This window comes from Fukomys damarensis, unplaced genomic scaffold (assembly GCF_012274545.1).
Source record: "Fukomys damarensis isolate Sample0158 unplaced genomic scaffold, DMR_v1.0_HiC HiC_scaffold_28, whole genome shotgun sequence".
NCBI lineage: Eukaryota > Metazoa > Chordata > Mammalia > Rodentia > Bathyergidae > Fukomys > Fukomys damarensis.
The window spans coordinates 721,682-738,214 of NW_022900940.1; the positions used below are offsets into that span (position 1 = coordinate 721,682).

General features: G+C 44.6%; 2 protein-coding genes across 4 annotated transcripts in view; one reads left to right on the plus strand and one right to left on the minus strand.

Moving 5' to 3' along the window:
- The window catches only part of Slc25a26 (solute carrier family 25 member 26), a 128,678-nt gene extending 127,124 nt beyond the window's left edge, over positions 1-1,554 (plus strand). Inside the window, exon 9 of one of the 2 annotated variants that reach the window (XM_010608052.3) lies at positions 1,227-1,554. In XM_010608052.3, the coding sequence (XP_010606354.1) occupies positions 1,227-1,507 (281 nt within the window). In that variant the 3' untranslated portion in view covers positions 1,508-1,554. The remainder of the gene's footprint in view (positions 1-1,226) is intronic. The other variant, XM_010608051.3, reaches the window with a different exon arrangement.
- A 971-nt stretch (positions 1,555-2,525) lies between these two features.
- The window catches only part of Lrig1 (leucine rich repeats and immunoglobulin like domains 1), a 72,122-nt gene continuing 58,114 nt past the window's right edge, over positions 2,526-16,533 (minus strand). The window contains exons 11-18 of one of the 2 annotated variants that reach the window (XM_033757115.1): positions 15,492-15,655; positions 8,481-8,801; positions 7,621-7,902; positions 6,488-6,907; positions 5,946-6,071; positions 4,982-5,128; positions 4,135-4,419; positions 2,526-4,037 (exon numbers count right to left, since the gene is read on the minus strand). In XM_033757115.1, coding sequence (XP_033613006.1) covers positions 3,823-4,037; positions 4,135-4,419; positions 4,982-5,128; positions 5,946-6,071; positions 6,488-6,907; positions 7,621-7,902; positions 8,481-8,801; positions 15,492-15,655 — 1,960 coding nt within the window. In that variant the 3' untranslated portion in view covers positions 2,526-3,822. The remainder of the gene's footprint in view (positions 4,038-4,134; positions 4,420-4,981; positions 5,129-5,945; positions 6,072-6,487; positions 6,908-7,620; positions 7,903-8,480; positions 8,802-15,491; positions 15,656-16,533) is intronic. The other variant, XM_033757116.1, reaches the window with a different exon arrangement.

Below are 16,533 nucleotides of genomic sequence, written 5' to 3' on the forward strand. Positions count from 1 at the left end.
GAGAAAGAGGTTCTTCATTTTATGTGATGATTTAAATTTGGAGGTAGTTAGCCCCAAAGGGCCCCACATACTAACGTAGTAATCTTTTATTCCTCAGAGGTGCTGTGCGCTGCATGCACAGGGGGCTGTGAAGGCCGCAAAGAATTCCTTCCCATCTGCTTCCCCACTCAGCTGCCCCAGCTCATTATGCAGGGCTTCCTGAGTCCTCAAATGCACAGCTCGTGGTCCATCTGTACCCTTTTCAACTTTCTCCTCTACTCTGCCCACTAGCTATGACTTTGGACATGGTTTTTCCTCATGAAATATCCTGAGGAAACATTCAGATGTTATGAAAATGTAGATGCTCGTCCTCATCCCCTCCACAGAAAGCGGGCATTCATAGCTTAAGAACACCCTGGGTGTCGCCAAATATGCTCTTATATGGACTTGCTTTTGTTTTTGGTGTGGGGATCAAACTCCTGACCTTGGGCTTGCGAGGCAGGCAGCAGCACCGAGCTAAATCCCCGGCCCCGGACTTGCTTTTAAACCTGTGCTGTGAATGTTTGCAGCTGGTGCCTGTGTCTTGCTTCTGCCCACTTCCTGTCTAGCAGTGGGTTTGCTCTGTGCCATGACTTAGGTAACTAGGGTCATTTGCAGCTTTTCTCTCAACAGTGAGCATATTAACATGGACCTGTGCACGGCCAGGAGAAGGTTGTGATCCTTAGTGCTGCTCTTCGCTGACCTGGGCTCTCTGGAGCTGTGTCTGAGCACTGAAATTTTTGGGAGTGCTGCTCCCTCCTCGCTGTGGCCCACTTGCCTCAGTCCTAAATGAATCTGAGATAGAATACAAGGATCCATGCTTCTTCCCTATGGCATCACATATGTGGAGTTTTGAACATAAAACGTGACTGAGTCAGATAAGAGGAGCACTGGTTATCTGAAAGCCTGCTTGTTTTCCCCAGGCTAACTCCTTTGAGCCCGTGGTCATCCTGGGAAGCACCCTCTAACCTCACTGGATTCCTTTCTTCGGGGACACTGAGCTGCAGTGGTCTCAACCTTGGCTGCACAAAGCTGGGCTCCTTCGCAGGCTTACTTGGGAACGCTACCTAGTGGCGTTCTAAAGGGAGAAAAGCTCACTTTAAGTGTTGTGTGGGACATAATGAGTCAGTACGTTGGGTTGAGCAAGCTCTGGGGTTCCAAATTTAACCACCTTTTCCACAGTTTTAAATTAGCTTTTCTTCCCGTAGGTTATTCGCTGGAGTCTTCCCTCGAATGGCAGCAATCAGCCTGGGAGGCTTCATCTTTCTGGGTGCTTATGAGCAAGCCCGCAGCATGCTGTCCAGAGTGGGCAGACAAAGTCGGTGAGGCAGAGGCTGTGCGTGTACCTTCCCAAGGAAAGGTGTCTGTAGCGAGAACCTGCCTCCCAGGTGCTGCCGCTCACCCACCTGGAGTTGTCACCTGCTGCACCCAGAACAAGGAAACTGACAGTAGTAAAACTCTGAACAGTCTTCTCAGAATCCCTCAATAAAAAAGTCTGCTGGTGCTGAGGCCCAGCCCCTCATAGCTTTTGTTTGGTCTTTCATTTCCTGCCACCTGAAGGTGGATCCAGCAGAGGGCAAGATGGTTACAGTGAATTTCTTTCTTTTTTGGGGGGCTGAGGGGACTGGGAATTAAACTCAGGACTTTGAGTTTGCCTGGCAGGTACAGCGCCTGGCAGGATGGTTACAGTTTTAAAACAAGCACAAGGAAAAGGAAGGAGACGTGGGGCAAAATTCTGCATGTGGCTATTTCTCCCCTGGGCGAATTCCTATTGTGTAAAGTTTCAGCTTTGTTTAAAAACAGTGAACTACAGGTGCATAGCAAGCATTCTTTCTGGTCACTAGGCTGCTGTTTTTAATTATTTCACCAATTAAAATGTGGTGGTTTATTTTACATGGATGTGTCCACTGACGCCTGCGGCACACGAAAGTGAGCATCCTGGTGGCTCCGCTGGCTGGGCAGGCTCTCAGTCGCCTCAAGACAGTGGAGCCCACTCCACTCTTTCCCCAGCCTGTGCACAGCATTGCTTGTCTTTTTTTTTCCCGGCTGGTACCAGAGATTGAACTCAGGCCCTTGCACTTGCGAGGCAGGTACCAGAACCACTGAGCTAAATCCGTGGCCCAGCATTGCTTATCTTAATGGAGTTTGTGGCCTCGACACCAGAAGCAGAATGGAAGACATGGAAAGGTCAGCATGCTTTGGGATTTGAGAACCTGACTAGCAAGGTCCAGGTGTAACCAGCTACAGGGAGAACTCTCCAGGAGTCTAGCGGTGGTGTCTTCCTTTAGCTGCTTTGCCTGTTTTTGTGGTTTAAGGTCCAGGTGTAACCAGCTACAGGGAGAACTCTCCAGGAGTCTAGCGGTGGTGTCTTCCTTTCGCAGTAGTACACAGTGCTGCTTTGCCTGTTTTTGTGGTGTTTTTAGGAAAGGAATGGTAAAAGTAAAATGACATTTACTACAGAAAGAATAACCCTAGCCATAAACTTAAGGTTTATAAATGGACCTTTATTAAAGACGCTTCAATGCCACTTGTTAGACACTTCAATATTTTACATGTTTTTCAATGTACATTATACCAAAACTTCTATAAATAAATAACTTTGTACATAAAAGTAATACTTCCTCTTTCACATTGCCTCTCAGAAGCAGCAAATTCACATATTTTGTGGAAGTAACATTAGTTAACTTGTGAACAAAATTCTCAATGTGCTTACCTTTTGGAACAGTGACTACCTCTGACAGTGAAATTTGACATAGGTAACCATTTTGTCAACATCTCCCTTCAGCGTTTGACTAAAGGAACTTGCTCTTTCAGATTTTAAAGACCTTGCTTGTTTCAAGGTAATTTTTACCAAATTACACATTGGCACTCACAAGATGGTTAGCTACAGGTCTCAAAAGTGCAAATATACCCAGGTCTAGGGCTAAATTGTACAATCAAAGCCCAGTTCCATCTGTGTGAGGGAAAAAGTGTGGACAGGCCTGCTCTGGCTCCTCAGTAGAAATAAGCTAGCCCTGAAAAGTGAGAACTTTATCCTTTTCATCCTCCAATGTAATAAACTGGCAGAACTAAAACATCAGTATTGAAAAAATCCACAGGTACCAACACCAGCAGCCTTTGCCTTAATAAAAAGCTTCAAATAATAATCCAAGGATCCAGATAAGACCACATTTGCTTTTATCATAAAATAAACTTCAAAGTAGGAAGAAAGGCAGTGCTTAATTGTGGTGGCTTAACAATTCTCCCCCTAAAAGAATGAACTTACACCTACAGTAAGTAGTTACTCACTGCAGAGACGAGTGAGTGACTGGCACACAACACGGCAGCCTGACCGGCATGGGAAGCCAAGGACTTTTCGTTCTTCCCCACCCACCCTCCAGAAGTGCTGGGGAGCAAATGTGGTTTTCACCTCACTAAGTTCCAGCTGTGCATTAAGGCACCAGAACTATTCCCCACCCCCCTCAAAATTAAACAGCAACCTGATATGAAAAATAATATTGTCAAAATTGTATAATTCTTTTGTTAACCATGCACTAAAAGATTAAAATAGCCTCTGTAAAAGATATATAATATATATGAAATCTCTGAAAACTCTTATGTACAATGGTATCAAATACTTTTTCTGCCTTTTGTACACAAATAGCCTCCTGCATTTCTGTGCTTCAGATGAAAGTTCTGTGACTGGTATTCCTCACGGAGTTAAGCCTGTACAGATCAATGACGCTTGAGCCTAACTTCCGCATGGCCTCTCCTACCTCTCTTTCCTGCAGACAATGGTATGACAAGAGCTGAGGTAGACAACGCTTAGCTTTTTGGTGCCAACAGCAGTGGTCCCCTCCACTTCCTGGGGAGCTGTCCTGTTGGCGGTGTGGGCTCACATACTGTGGGGAGATGGCCATTGGAAACAAGCAAGTGCTGGGCTTCTGGGAGCTCTGGGTTGCCTGAAGTCATTGTAGACAGAGGCTCTTGGTTTATGGAGTCCGATTCATACAATCTTGCTAAAGTCCAAGATGAATCCTCTAGGAGAAAATACAGAAAACATCAGACCCTCCCCTCTGACCGCACAAGTGGCTCTAACCCACCTGCTAGAAATGCCTCAGGAGACAGTCAAGTTACCTTTTCCATCTAGAGATGCCACTGGCGGCTTCTTCAAGGATGGCAGCATTCTATCATGGTTACTGGGGTAGAGGGAACCCTTGCAGTCAGTGCAGGACCCCTCAATAGTCCCCCTGTGAGGGTGCTGTGAACAGTGTTCTCGGTGACTCTGACTGGGCTCCTGGCCGCCATATGTGCTCAGCTGTGCACTGTCTTTGGACACAGGCTGAGGACAGAAGACCTGTTCCTTGGAGTAACTGTCCATATCAGCATTGCAGTCACTACATACAACAGGGCCACTGTGTTCTGAAGGACAGAGCAGAGAGAGCCATCATCATCACGCACGTCTCCAACTCCACACAAGGCACAGGCTGCTTCTCTCCTTCTGCTAGGAAAAGGTGAGTGCAATGTTTACATCACCGACACACACTCCAAAGCACGCTTGGAGAAAAGGGCCTGGGATACCTAGGCTGCTGGTGAGCTAAACACTCCATATGTAATTGTGTACGCAGAGAATGTGGTCATACTACTTGCAATCATAGGAGAAAACCCATGATAACTAATTCAAATGAACAATGAGAAATTTAGCCTCAAAATAGCCCTGGTGCAAAGGCATTAAAACCGTTTTAGGGGGACTTGTCCCTCAAGTTGCTTATAAATTTTAGAAAGTTCATGCTCAGATTTTGTACCTTATAGATTTATCTATGAGAAACAGTATTCTAGAATTAAAAGGGAGCCAGGCCAGAGCTTCTTGTTTATATACTGAATACCAAATACAGAGTTTCAAGACCACTCGTATGTCTCTCCCTTCATATAGTGAGAGGGTCAAACACAATGTGGACTTCAAAAGTAAACTACTTTTCCCTACCCATCTTAGGTGGACCAGGTGTCCCACTGGCTTTTCCTGTCACCTTCCAGGGCTCTTTAACATATCCCACAGAGAGCTTGGGCTGCCTGCATGTGACGGCATGAAGGTCGACCTCTGGGAAGAGGCTTGCATCTCTCAGGCAAATACCTGCAACAGATTCCCCCAGTCAGAAACCCTGCTTAGCACTTCTCAGTAAGCCTTACAGAAGGAATGGGCAGCGAGGCTACTGAAACAGCCTTTTTCTGAGTTGGCTTTTACGTAGTGGGTTATATGCCCCCAGGAGGTCCAGAAAGGAGCATGTTTTCTAATTCCACTCTCCTAGCAGGCAGACCTTTCAGCATTTGGAGCCACTGAAAGAAGTACTCAGGAGGATAAACCCTTGGGCCCCAGGCAAGTGCCCGGAATCTCCTACCATCCCAAGTCACTCCCCATTCCAGAGATTTCTCCTACGAGACCAGAACAGAGAAGACCTACGTATTTCCCTCTACTGTCATCCCTTGGTAACCAGGAGATGGTTCCAGAGTCCCAGCAAAAGCCAGTGATGCTCAGGCGTCTTATATAAAATGACACAGTATACTTTAGATTACTCATAATGGCTAGTAAAATTAATGCATGTTTAGAGAATAATGACAAGAAAAGTTTGTATATGTTCAGTACAAAGGTTTTCTCCTAAGCATTTCATTCTGAGCTTGGTTGAATCCATGCATATGAAGGGCTAACTGCCTAAGCAATGGCTTGGTTTCAAGACCTTTGCAGCTATTCCCATCAGTCCTACCTTATCCTGACTGGGAGACGGCATTAAGCCCAACACAGTGACCAACAGAAGCCATTAACCGTGCAGCCTTCTAGTTCACCAACGCCCTCCCTCAGTGCTGAGACCTGCCCTGGGAGAAGCTGGAGACTAATTCCAGTTCTGGAACCACAATCACTTCAGACATCTGCTTCACTGCTTTTGAGGCCTTACCATTGCTTTCAATGTGTCTGTTGGCCTGATGGCCACCCTCTGTCCTGACCACAGTCTCCTGCCGGTCAGAAAGAGTCCCCTGAGAAGAGAGGTAGCTTGGAACATCTGGTGGCACAATGGTTTCATCTGCAAGGAGATAAGACCATGAAACACTCAGACCACAGACATATTCACCCTCAGGCCCTGAAACAAGATGGCACCATCAACAGCCATCCTGCTCTGCAGTCAGTATGGGTAAGGACTGCCACCACCTCCCACCAAGACAGAGAAGAGTGATGAGCTCACAGGGGCACACCACTGTGAGGTGGGAGACTGGTCCACCACAGGACAAGAATCACGTGCCTAGGACACCTCTCAGTTCCCAGTGTCCATCTGTTGGGCAATGTATTCAGCAGCACACTCATGTCACGTAAATATCGAGAGTCTTCCCAAGGATCTGGGGATCTGAGTATGCTCAAGATATGGATGGACCCTCTAGACATGGCCTTGCTGTCACTGCCCCTCTCCTCCCCTGGAAGTGAGCTCTGGCAGTAGGACTCAACCTGTATTGGTGACACTGTACTCCTCGCTCTTCCTCCTGGTCTGGTAGATGATGCACACCCAGACCAAAGACGTCAGGACGATGCTGCACACCACAGCGATGGTGAAGATGCCCACTGTGGTCCCATCCTTCCTACAGCCAGGGGCAGGCAGTATGCTCAGCTGGCTATGCGCACGCTCTGTGCCCAGGGCATTGGACATCTCACACGTGTAGCGGCCTGCATCTTCTGCCACCACATTCTGAACGACCAGCAGCTGATTGCCGGGTGTGAAGTGGTGCCGCTCGGTGAGGCTCAGTGGACGGTCACCCTTAAACCAAGTGATGCGAGGTGCGGGGCTCCCATTTGCTTTGCACTGCAGCGCCACTGTTTCTCCCAGAGACACCACGCGGTCTTCTAAGGGCACTGCCAAGGACGGAGTTTCTGCAAGAGGTCAGTGAAGTTCATGGCTTTATCCTGTAAGCCTCAGTTACTGTAGATCTACTCTGTTTTCTGGACAAGGAGTAATCCTGCATACCAATAAAATGCCATGTGATACATTCACAGTGGCATGCTTTTCAGGGTGGCATGCTTTTCAGGGTGGCTTCACAAGGGAAAAGTGCCAGGACCTCTGATCACAGAGCCCTGCCACTCCCAACTCTGCTGAGGCCTGTGTCTCTCCTGCTAACCAAGACTACACCCACCCTGCCAATTCAGAGTGTGGGTCTTCTTCGGAATGCTGTACGCTTGAGTCCTATCAGGGCTCTCCATTCACTGGCTATTGGGGGTTATTCTCACAAGAAACAGAACTAGGGCAGTGGTGGGGAACCTATGGCACAGGAGTCACAGCAGGATGTTTGTCACTGAAAGCTATCACTGCACTAGAAGGGACTAAAATAAAAACAAGTGCATTGCAATTGTACCTGTGCCCACTCTTCAAGATGAATGTAAACATCATGTACTGCAAATACGCACTAATGGGAGAGAATTGCTTATTCAAGAAAAATCTTAGCCACCCACTCCAAAGTTCAAACCAGTTAGAAACAGCCCATCCAGGCTCCACAGAGCAGCCGGACAAGGTTCCTTCTAGATGCCTCCAGTACTTAAGTGTGTGTGTCTCTCACCCGCCACCCCCCAAGAATGTATCAACAGCAAACCTAAGACAGTCAGGGTGGCATTTGCTGAAATGGAGCCAGCTGAGTTCTGGGCAGTGCAGCTATAAACCCCCGAGTCATCTATTTTCACATCAGTGATGAAAAACACGTCGTCATCTGGCATGACATGCATACGTCGCTCACGCGCAGCAGGGAAGTCTGTGCCTCCATCTTTCTGCCAGGCAATCTGGGGGTTAGGGTGGCCAGTGGCGGCACACTCGAGGCGGGCTGTGGTACCAGTCCGGATGGCGATGTCATAGGGCATTTTGGTGAATGATGGCAACACTAGAAGACAGTACATACAGAGTGAGGTTATGAGACGGCCAGCAGGTGCAAAGCCAGGGAAATCCTCTGGCAAGCAGACCTCCCCACGCTGTGCCTAGGTGTCAGCTCACTGCCTCCTCACCCTTGTTGCAGTACCTTTGGATCAAGAAGGGATACACACTCTCCCATCACAGGCAGAGCATCTCCATCAACCTCTGCTAGGCTGGCAATAACCACAAGGGTAGAGCTCATGATGGAACGTTCCACCTCATGGTCGTCAGTCTACATACAGAGATCTCCAATACACAGGGCCTGAAGTGGGCTTGCTTTAATTAGCTACCAGGAAAGCCTGGGAAACAAAAATACCTGTTCTATCAAGGAGGAATTACAGAGGGAAGGCTGGTACATGTTTTCCCCAAGGAAGCTAACAGGATGGCCTTTCCTCTTGAAGAGACCCTCTTTGGACAGGAGTTACAGGGACCCAAAGAAGCTTGTGTGTCTCCTTCCTGGTCATCTTTACATGGATAATGGACAGGGCAATCAGGAGTGTGTTCTGTGGGAATCCTGCAGAAAACTACGAAGAGATGGCATCTCCATACCATTCACAGTGAGCCTGGCTTTCTGCGAGTAGGTGGAACCAAAGTGGTTAGTGATGACACACTGGTAGCGGCCCTCGTGCCCAAAAGTGACATGACGGAGGTGCAGGATGGTGGTGTACTCCATCACCTCTCCATCCTGAGCACGAACATGAGCAAAGTTCTCCATGTCAGCATTGGCCAGGACCTCATTGTCCTTCTTCCAAGCAAAGGTCATGGGGGAGCTGCTGCTGCTGGCTGCTGAGCACGTGAACCGGATGTCCTTGCCCACCACAGCTACGGTTGTCTCTGGCTGGGTGATGATCTGTGGCTTTGGGAAATCATCTGGGGAGAGAGGGGCCAAGTGTAAGGTACCCAGGCTCTTGGTTACAGAGGAACAGCTGCTATCCAATGTAATAAGAAACCGGGTCAGAAACTGAGCAGAGCCGAGATCTCCTTCTGGCCCTGTCCATCACCATAAGTGGCATCTCAGTGCTGAATTGATAAGCAGTGATGAATGAGACAAGTACACCAGTGTTATTTGCTTGCTTTTACACAACACAAAGAGGTTTCACCAGTCATGGCTGCATAGGTCTTACTGCCAAAGGACTGGGGCCTGATGACCGGGGCCAAAACATCAGGACTTCTAAAAATCTGTACCTCTATTAAGACAATGAAAATACCTGCAAAATGGCAAAAATCAACATTTCACATTTTTGAAGAAACAAAATGCTTTCAACAAGCCATGGTATGTGAATTTAAAATAATGGCCACATCTCAGTAAGAAAAGTAAGCTCTCTAGTACTTTCACTTATCCCAAGTCAGTCCTTCTCCCCCCAAATCCATGGAAGTTTGAAACCCAAAGCTATCATCCATGAAGGGGGAACAGGTGGTTAGAGCTCCCCAAAAAGCCCCACTCATGAGATTTGCATTTATTTGACCTGATGTAACATGCTCAGTGGAGGGTGGCCTGTCCCCAGGCACCTGGTGAAAACAGCAACCACCACTTTGTTGGGCGGCTATCCAAGATGACTACACTACCTGGGGCAAACAAGACCCTGGCCACAGAACTAAAGGAAAACAGCTAATGAAAAGGTCCACTAGCTTCCTGGGAACCTAGCAGGCCACATGTGCACATGCAGGTCTGCACACTCAGAAAAGATCAGAGTAGTCCTTGTTTCTCACTTGCTGGGACTGAGGACCTACACAGATAAGAAGTGGCCATCCACCCCAACACACAGATGGTAGAGAATGGGAGGCTTCCTGTTCAAAGTGTTTTAGGACTTCTGTGTCCAATTATCAGGAACTCCAGGAGGTATAGAGAATAGGTTTTGTAACTCTTGTCCAGGTCAAGGCACTAATCGATAAAATGATAGAGGACAGAGGAAGAAACTAATTTCCAGATCATTTTATTTTAAATGCCTAGTTTTCAACAACAGTCAACCGAAACTCTGAAGAAACCTAGATCAGGGACTTAATAAAAAAGACTACATCAGCTCTCATAAAAATATACCAAATATAAATTGAGGCATTTAAAAGTATAGTAATTGAAATAAAACAATTCACTAAAAGAGTCTGATAGCAGAACTGAGCTGCAGAGGAGTCAGTGAATTTGAGCTAAGTCAATGGAGAATATTCAGCTTGAGAAACAAAACAAAAAAATGGGAAAATTGAACAGAACCACAGACTTGTGCAACAACATCAAGCAAAACAACATACAAATAACAGTCCAAAAAAGAGACTGAGGAACATAGAAAAAAGTACCTCCTAAACTTCCCAAATTGGATGAAAAACATGCACCCAAGAAATGTAATGAACCCCAAACAATAAATTCAGAGAGCCACACCAAGATGCAGCACTGTCAAGCTCAAAGGCAATGAGTCCCCCACTCAAATACTCCAAGGTGAGACAAGATGGGCACATTCAGGGTACTATGGCTGTAAACAAAGACAAAGAATCCTGAAAACAGCAGCAACTGATTTCTCATTAGAAACATAAGCAGCTTATTTCTCACTAGAAACTGGAGGTCAGAAGGTAGTAGGAAGATATATTCAAAGTATGGTCTATTAAAAATTCTGTATCTAACAAAACTCTCCTTCAAAATGAAGGAAAAATTAAAATACTTCCAAATTTAAAAAACAACCTGACAGAATTTGCCATTATGAGACCTGTTCAAGAAATGCTAAAGGAGGCTGGGGATTTACTCAGTGGTTCCACCACCTGTCTCAGAAGTGCAAGGTCCAGAGTTCAATCGCTGGTACCAAAAAAAAAAAAAAAACCTAAAAGGAATCCCTGAGGCTGAAATGAAAGGACATTATACAGTAATGCACTGTCACACAAACAGATACAACGCACCATTAAAAATGACTAGGTAAATCTAAAAGATAGTATTTTTTGTTTGTAACTCTTCAGATTTAAAAGGCAACTTCATAAAGCAATAATTCTAAATCTTACATGAAGATACGCTGTTTATGACAAAGCATACATAGGGCAAACATCTTAAAAAGTAACAAATGTTAAAATGTATATTTAAAACTCAAAAAATTAATATAGGAAACTTCTTCATAAAGTTGAAAAGTATGAAAAACTCACAGTATCATACTTAATGGTGAAAGGCAAAACTCTGCCCCCTTAAAATTAAGTCAAGGAAGTAAGGAAAAAAGAAAAAATGTGAAAAAAGGAAAAAGTGGAAACAAAGTCTTTGTTAAACAGTGAAGGGTGAAGGGAGGGCAGGGTATGGGGAAAAAACAAGAACCAAGACATATCTTGGAAAGGTATTAGGTCCCATTGATGAATGTTACTGTATTGTCTGCTTTAAATATACCAATAAACTTAGAGCAATTTTGAGTCTTTTTTTTTTTTTTTGTACTGGGGATCAAACTCAGGTCCTTGTGCTTGCAAGGCAGGCGCGGCACCACTGAGCTAAATCCCCAGCCCTGCCATTTTGTTTTTATATCCAAGTTTGTCATAGCACAGGTGTATTTATGAAGCACTTCTGTGTTTATAACACTGCATTCAACAGACATCCAAAAAAATAAACCCAGACAAAACTAGATGATTTTACAATCTAAAGAAAAATATCTAAAACCTGCCTTAAAAGCTATTAGTGTTTAATAAATACAGTTCATCTAAAAAAAATAAAGTCAAGGATGTCTGCCCCCACCACACAGAGACAATGAACACTTCATTGAAGCTTCTAGCCAGGGCAATTAGGCAAGTAAAAAAAGCCAGCCAAATTGGAAAGGAAGACGTAAAACTATACCTTTTTGCCACTGACATGCTGATTATATATAAAGAAAATCCTAAGGACATCAAGTGAAAAACTTCCAGAGTAAATGATGCCAGCACAGTTGCAGGATATAAGATCAATATAAAAATTAAACTATATATACTATCAATGAAAGCGCAAAAGTGAAATGAAGAAATCCATTTAAAACAAAATAAAAATAGGAATAAACTTAAGAAAAAGATTTGTACACTGAAAACTACAAAATGAGACTTAAAGAAATTAAAAGGAAGATTAAAACCAGGACAAAGACATCCCATTCATGGACTGGGAAGACAATACTGTGAAAATGGCATGCTCCCCAAATTAAGCCTCAAAACCCCAGTTTCCTCAACAGTAGAAATTAACAAGATGGTCAAAAATTTATGGGGAAATGGCAAATAACAGTAAAAACAATCTTCAAACTGGAAGGCTATGTACGAGCTAAAGTTATAAAACTCTCAAGAAAACAGAAGTAAATCGTTGTGACTTTGTCTCAGGCGATAGTTTCTATACTGTGCACAGCATCAAAAGCACAGATAACTAAAGAAAGTATAGAGAACTAGGACTCTATGAAAATTTAAAATTTTTGCACCCAACTGCAAAGAAAATGAAACAAAAATTCCAATAGACCAGGGGAAGATATTGGCAAATCATATACCTTGATGAGATTTGATACTCAGAGTTTAAAAAAAAAAACTTTTTACAACAAAATAGTAAAAAGAATCACAAATTATTTGAATAAGCCGTTTTCCCAAAGATACACATATGAAAGCATATGAAAACTTTCTCAGCAATCATTAGTCATCAGCAAAGTATAAAACAATGCCACCATGAGAATCGTTTGTATCCCCAACTACTGCTAAAAGAAAAAAGAAAATGGCAAATGTTAGCAAAACTGGGGAGAAATTAGAATCCTCATACACTGCCAGTGAGTATGTAAAATCATGAAGCCACTTAGGGAGAAGTATAGTGGACCCTTAAACAGTTAAACAGTTACCTGTGACCAGCAATTTCATTTCTAGATATAAACACAAGAAAACTCATACAAAAACTTGTATATGGAAGTTCACATTATTTACTGTCTAAAGTAGGTACAACCTAATATCCATCATCTGATGAATGAATAAATTTATGTCCATACAAAAGATTATTATTCAGTCATTAAGAAATGAAGTACCAAGGCTGGGGATGTAGTTCAGTGGCACTAAGCCTGCCTGACATGTTCAAGGTCCTGAGTTCGATCCCTGGTACCAAAAAGAAAGAAAGAAATACTAATATACACCACAGTTTTATGCTAAGGGCTAGGACTGCAGCTCAGTGGTCAAGTGCCTGCCTAGTATGTACAAGGCCCTGGATTCAATACCCAACTTGGGGGAAGGGGTGTCAGGTAAATGGGAAAAGATAGGTACAAATGACCAGACTGTATGACTACATTTATATTAACTGTCCACACAGGCACATCAGAGACACAATACAGATTAGTGATTGCAAGGGCCTAGGAGCAAGGGAGCAACTCCCTTGGGGGTTTGTTTTAGAGGCGATGAAAATGTTTTAAAATTAGTAGTAACAACACAACTTTTGAACATTTTAAATCTATCTATTATCTTAAATGGGTAAGTTTTTATGGTATGTCACATTTTTTTAAGTTTTAATGAACTATATAACTTATACTAATTCGACCATTTAAAGTGAACAATTCTAAGGTTTGTAGTTATTAACAAATAGGTGTAAGCATTATCACAGTCAATTTTAAAACAGAAACTCTACTTTTTAGCTATTCCTCTCTGCACTCCTTCCCTCCCCACCCCTAAACCAACACCAATACACTTTCTACCACTACAGATTTCCCCATTCTGGGCATTTCATATACGTGGAATCCTATGATTTGTAATCCTTTGTGAATGACTTCCTTTCAATTAGCTTATCACTTTCAAATTTCATCCATGCTAAAAGACTGCTTGCTTTTTAATGCCCAATAATACTCCATTGTATGGCTATACCACCATTGGTTTATTCATTCATAAACTGAGGGAGAGTAGATTGATCCCACTTTATAGCTATTCTGAGTGATGCTGCTGGGAACATTCTGTGGGACATATACTTTTGTTTCTCTTGGATATTCCTAGGAGGGAGACCGATGGGTCACACCATCACTCCTGTGTTTAAGTGAGGAGCTTACTTAAGACTGCTTTCCAAAGTGACTGCCATTTTATATTCACACCAGCAATGGAGGGGAATTCAGGTTTATGGTCCTCCTCACCTACACCTGTTCCCACCTGACCTTTGTTTCACTAGCCATCTTAGTGGGCAGAAGGTGCCTAACCTTTCCTTTTTAATGAAATACTAGGAAACACCACAGAGCGTGAAACTGATCACCTGGCAAGCATTTTCATGAGTCCCATGAACACAGGATGGCTGTTTGCAGGAAAGTTTGAGTTGAAACATGGGGTGGGTCTGAAAGATATAAGATAAACAACTGTTGCTATCCAGAATATGCCAGGGCCACAGACCAGAGGCTAGGTGCTGTGTACTTAACATCCAACTGGCTCATCCAGATGGAAAGACTGCCTCGTGATAGGAAAGAGGGGGAAGTGGCAGAAAGCTGCTTTTCAGGGAGCTTCAGAAACAACAGTCACAGACTTAAACAATGGATTGATGAACCACAGCCTGCACAATCAGTCTGTGCCTAGAGAACAGGAACTGTGCAGAGCCTCAGAGACCACACAGAAGCAAGGATGGCTCAACGTGCAGAGCTGCTGCCGCATTCCTCGTGTTTACTTCTCCCTGGTCTGGACAGGAATCAGCACAGCAAGCCTGCTTTCAGAAGTGGTGCCTATGAAGAGGTATAGGGGTGTTGGGTGTGTGTGTGTGTGTGTGTGTGTGACGTGCACACACACAAAACTCATCTATTGCCCCTCACAGAAGCACTGACTATTGCTACAGCCAAAAAGTGAGATAGAGAAGTGGCACAAAGGGACCCTAGATCCTAGGCAGGCTCCTGGTGAGGAGTAAGGAGCAGCGATGACAGAAAGGCAAGAGGGGCACAGACCAACATCTAGGAAGCCCTCACCCCTGCTTAGAGAAAACACCAGAAACAACTTGCTCTTTGACTCCCATCTTGGCTGTAAGGCGGCGTCACTCTTGTCCAAGATACCCTTTGTGTGTGTTCTCAGCTGTTCTGCCTTCTCTGCATTTTTTGCAAGCAAACTTGGACCCTGACCACCCCTGGTCAAAAAGACTGCAAGAGCTACATTCCAACAACCAGAAGGAAGAAAGAATTTCAAGCCTACCAGTGCAGATTTCAGTGGTCTAGAGAAACAACAAGAGTGCAAGTCAACATTGAGGAATTATTTTTACGACAGCAAACGTTCTCCTGAGATCTACTCTTCCTGTTTTTAACCTCTCATTCTTGGGACTGGAAAGAAACGCACATTAAAACCCCAGCTCATACACCAAGTAAATTCACAATTAAACCCAGCACCCTTCTGAAACACCAGAGCTATATTCCTGTAACTGACTGCTCTGATCTGTAGTGGAGCCCACTGGATTCCCCTCTGGTTAAATGCACGTACTCAGAACCACATAATGAGGCACCACACAGTAAATACTGTGTGTGGTTTCAGTGGGAAATAAATTGCATCCAGCAGCCGATGTGTAACCACAGGCTGAGGTTTACTTGGATCCCAGGAATTACACTCCCATAATATGAGGAGATCCTTCTGGCTGCCTTGCCCTTCAGGAAAACAGAATGCCAAACACGGTCTTACCACACACAAAACTCTCCGGTGGTACTGAGAAAATGCTCTGGCCCTTCAGTGACTCTGGGTGGGCACAGGTGGCTGTCACAAAGCCTTGCAGTGTCTTGCTCACTAGCCACGGGGGCAGCCACTTCAGCTGGCAGTCACACAGGAAGCTCTCACTGCTGATGTGGCTGCAAGAAGAAGAGAAGTAGATGTTCACCGAGTGACCGTGAGCAAGGGTGTTCCTTAACATACAGCACATCACATGCTTTTCCTTCTAGTTCTCAGGTAACTGAGAACAATGCACGTAATCCGCTTAGAGATCTCTGCTCCTCTACCACACTCCCGGAGATACAGATGTGCACCCAGAGTCCCAGTGCTCTGCAGCCTGACTCATTCTCAGACACTCCTGTGTGATGCTGGGGATGCCTTCTGACCTTTCTTGACCTTGGACACACTGAACGGTGGCAGGAATACTTTTCCCTTTCTGGTGTTTCCACGTTTCTACCAGCTACTTGGACTTTCGAACTCCGTCTGAGACACTGATCTGCATTCTGCACCAAGTCCTAAGAGTCCTCTTGTCCTAAGTGGCTGTTATTTCTTGACTTGTCAGTGGTGCACAAGTTCCTCCAAATGTAACCTCACCAACATGCCACCCGCATTTATCACTACACCAGCATTATTAAGGAGGCCAGCAGAATTTGGCTCTTTTCCCTAAATAGTGCTTGTTAGTTAGCTGCCAATGCCCAGGGGGTATGAGAATACTCAACTTTGGTTTTGTGAGGCTCCAACCAAAACAGAGAATATTTTCTTTTTCGTTTCTCAGTAACTGAGGATAAGCTTTTCAAACAGAAATCAGAATGGCCATCTGAGCAGACATTCCTTCCTGACAAGTCACTGGGTGATAAGTCACCCACAAGGTCTGGCCATTGTGATCCTGGAAAACCTCAAGGTTCAAGCTAAAAAGCAAAGGCTGCCCCGTGACAAGACAAAAGACTGAGAAAAAAAGCACATGGGCATCCCTGAAAGAAATCGTTTCTGTACCTGCTAACCAAAGGAGGAGGTATGA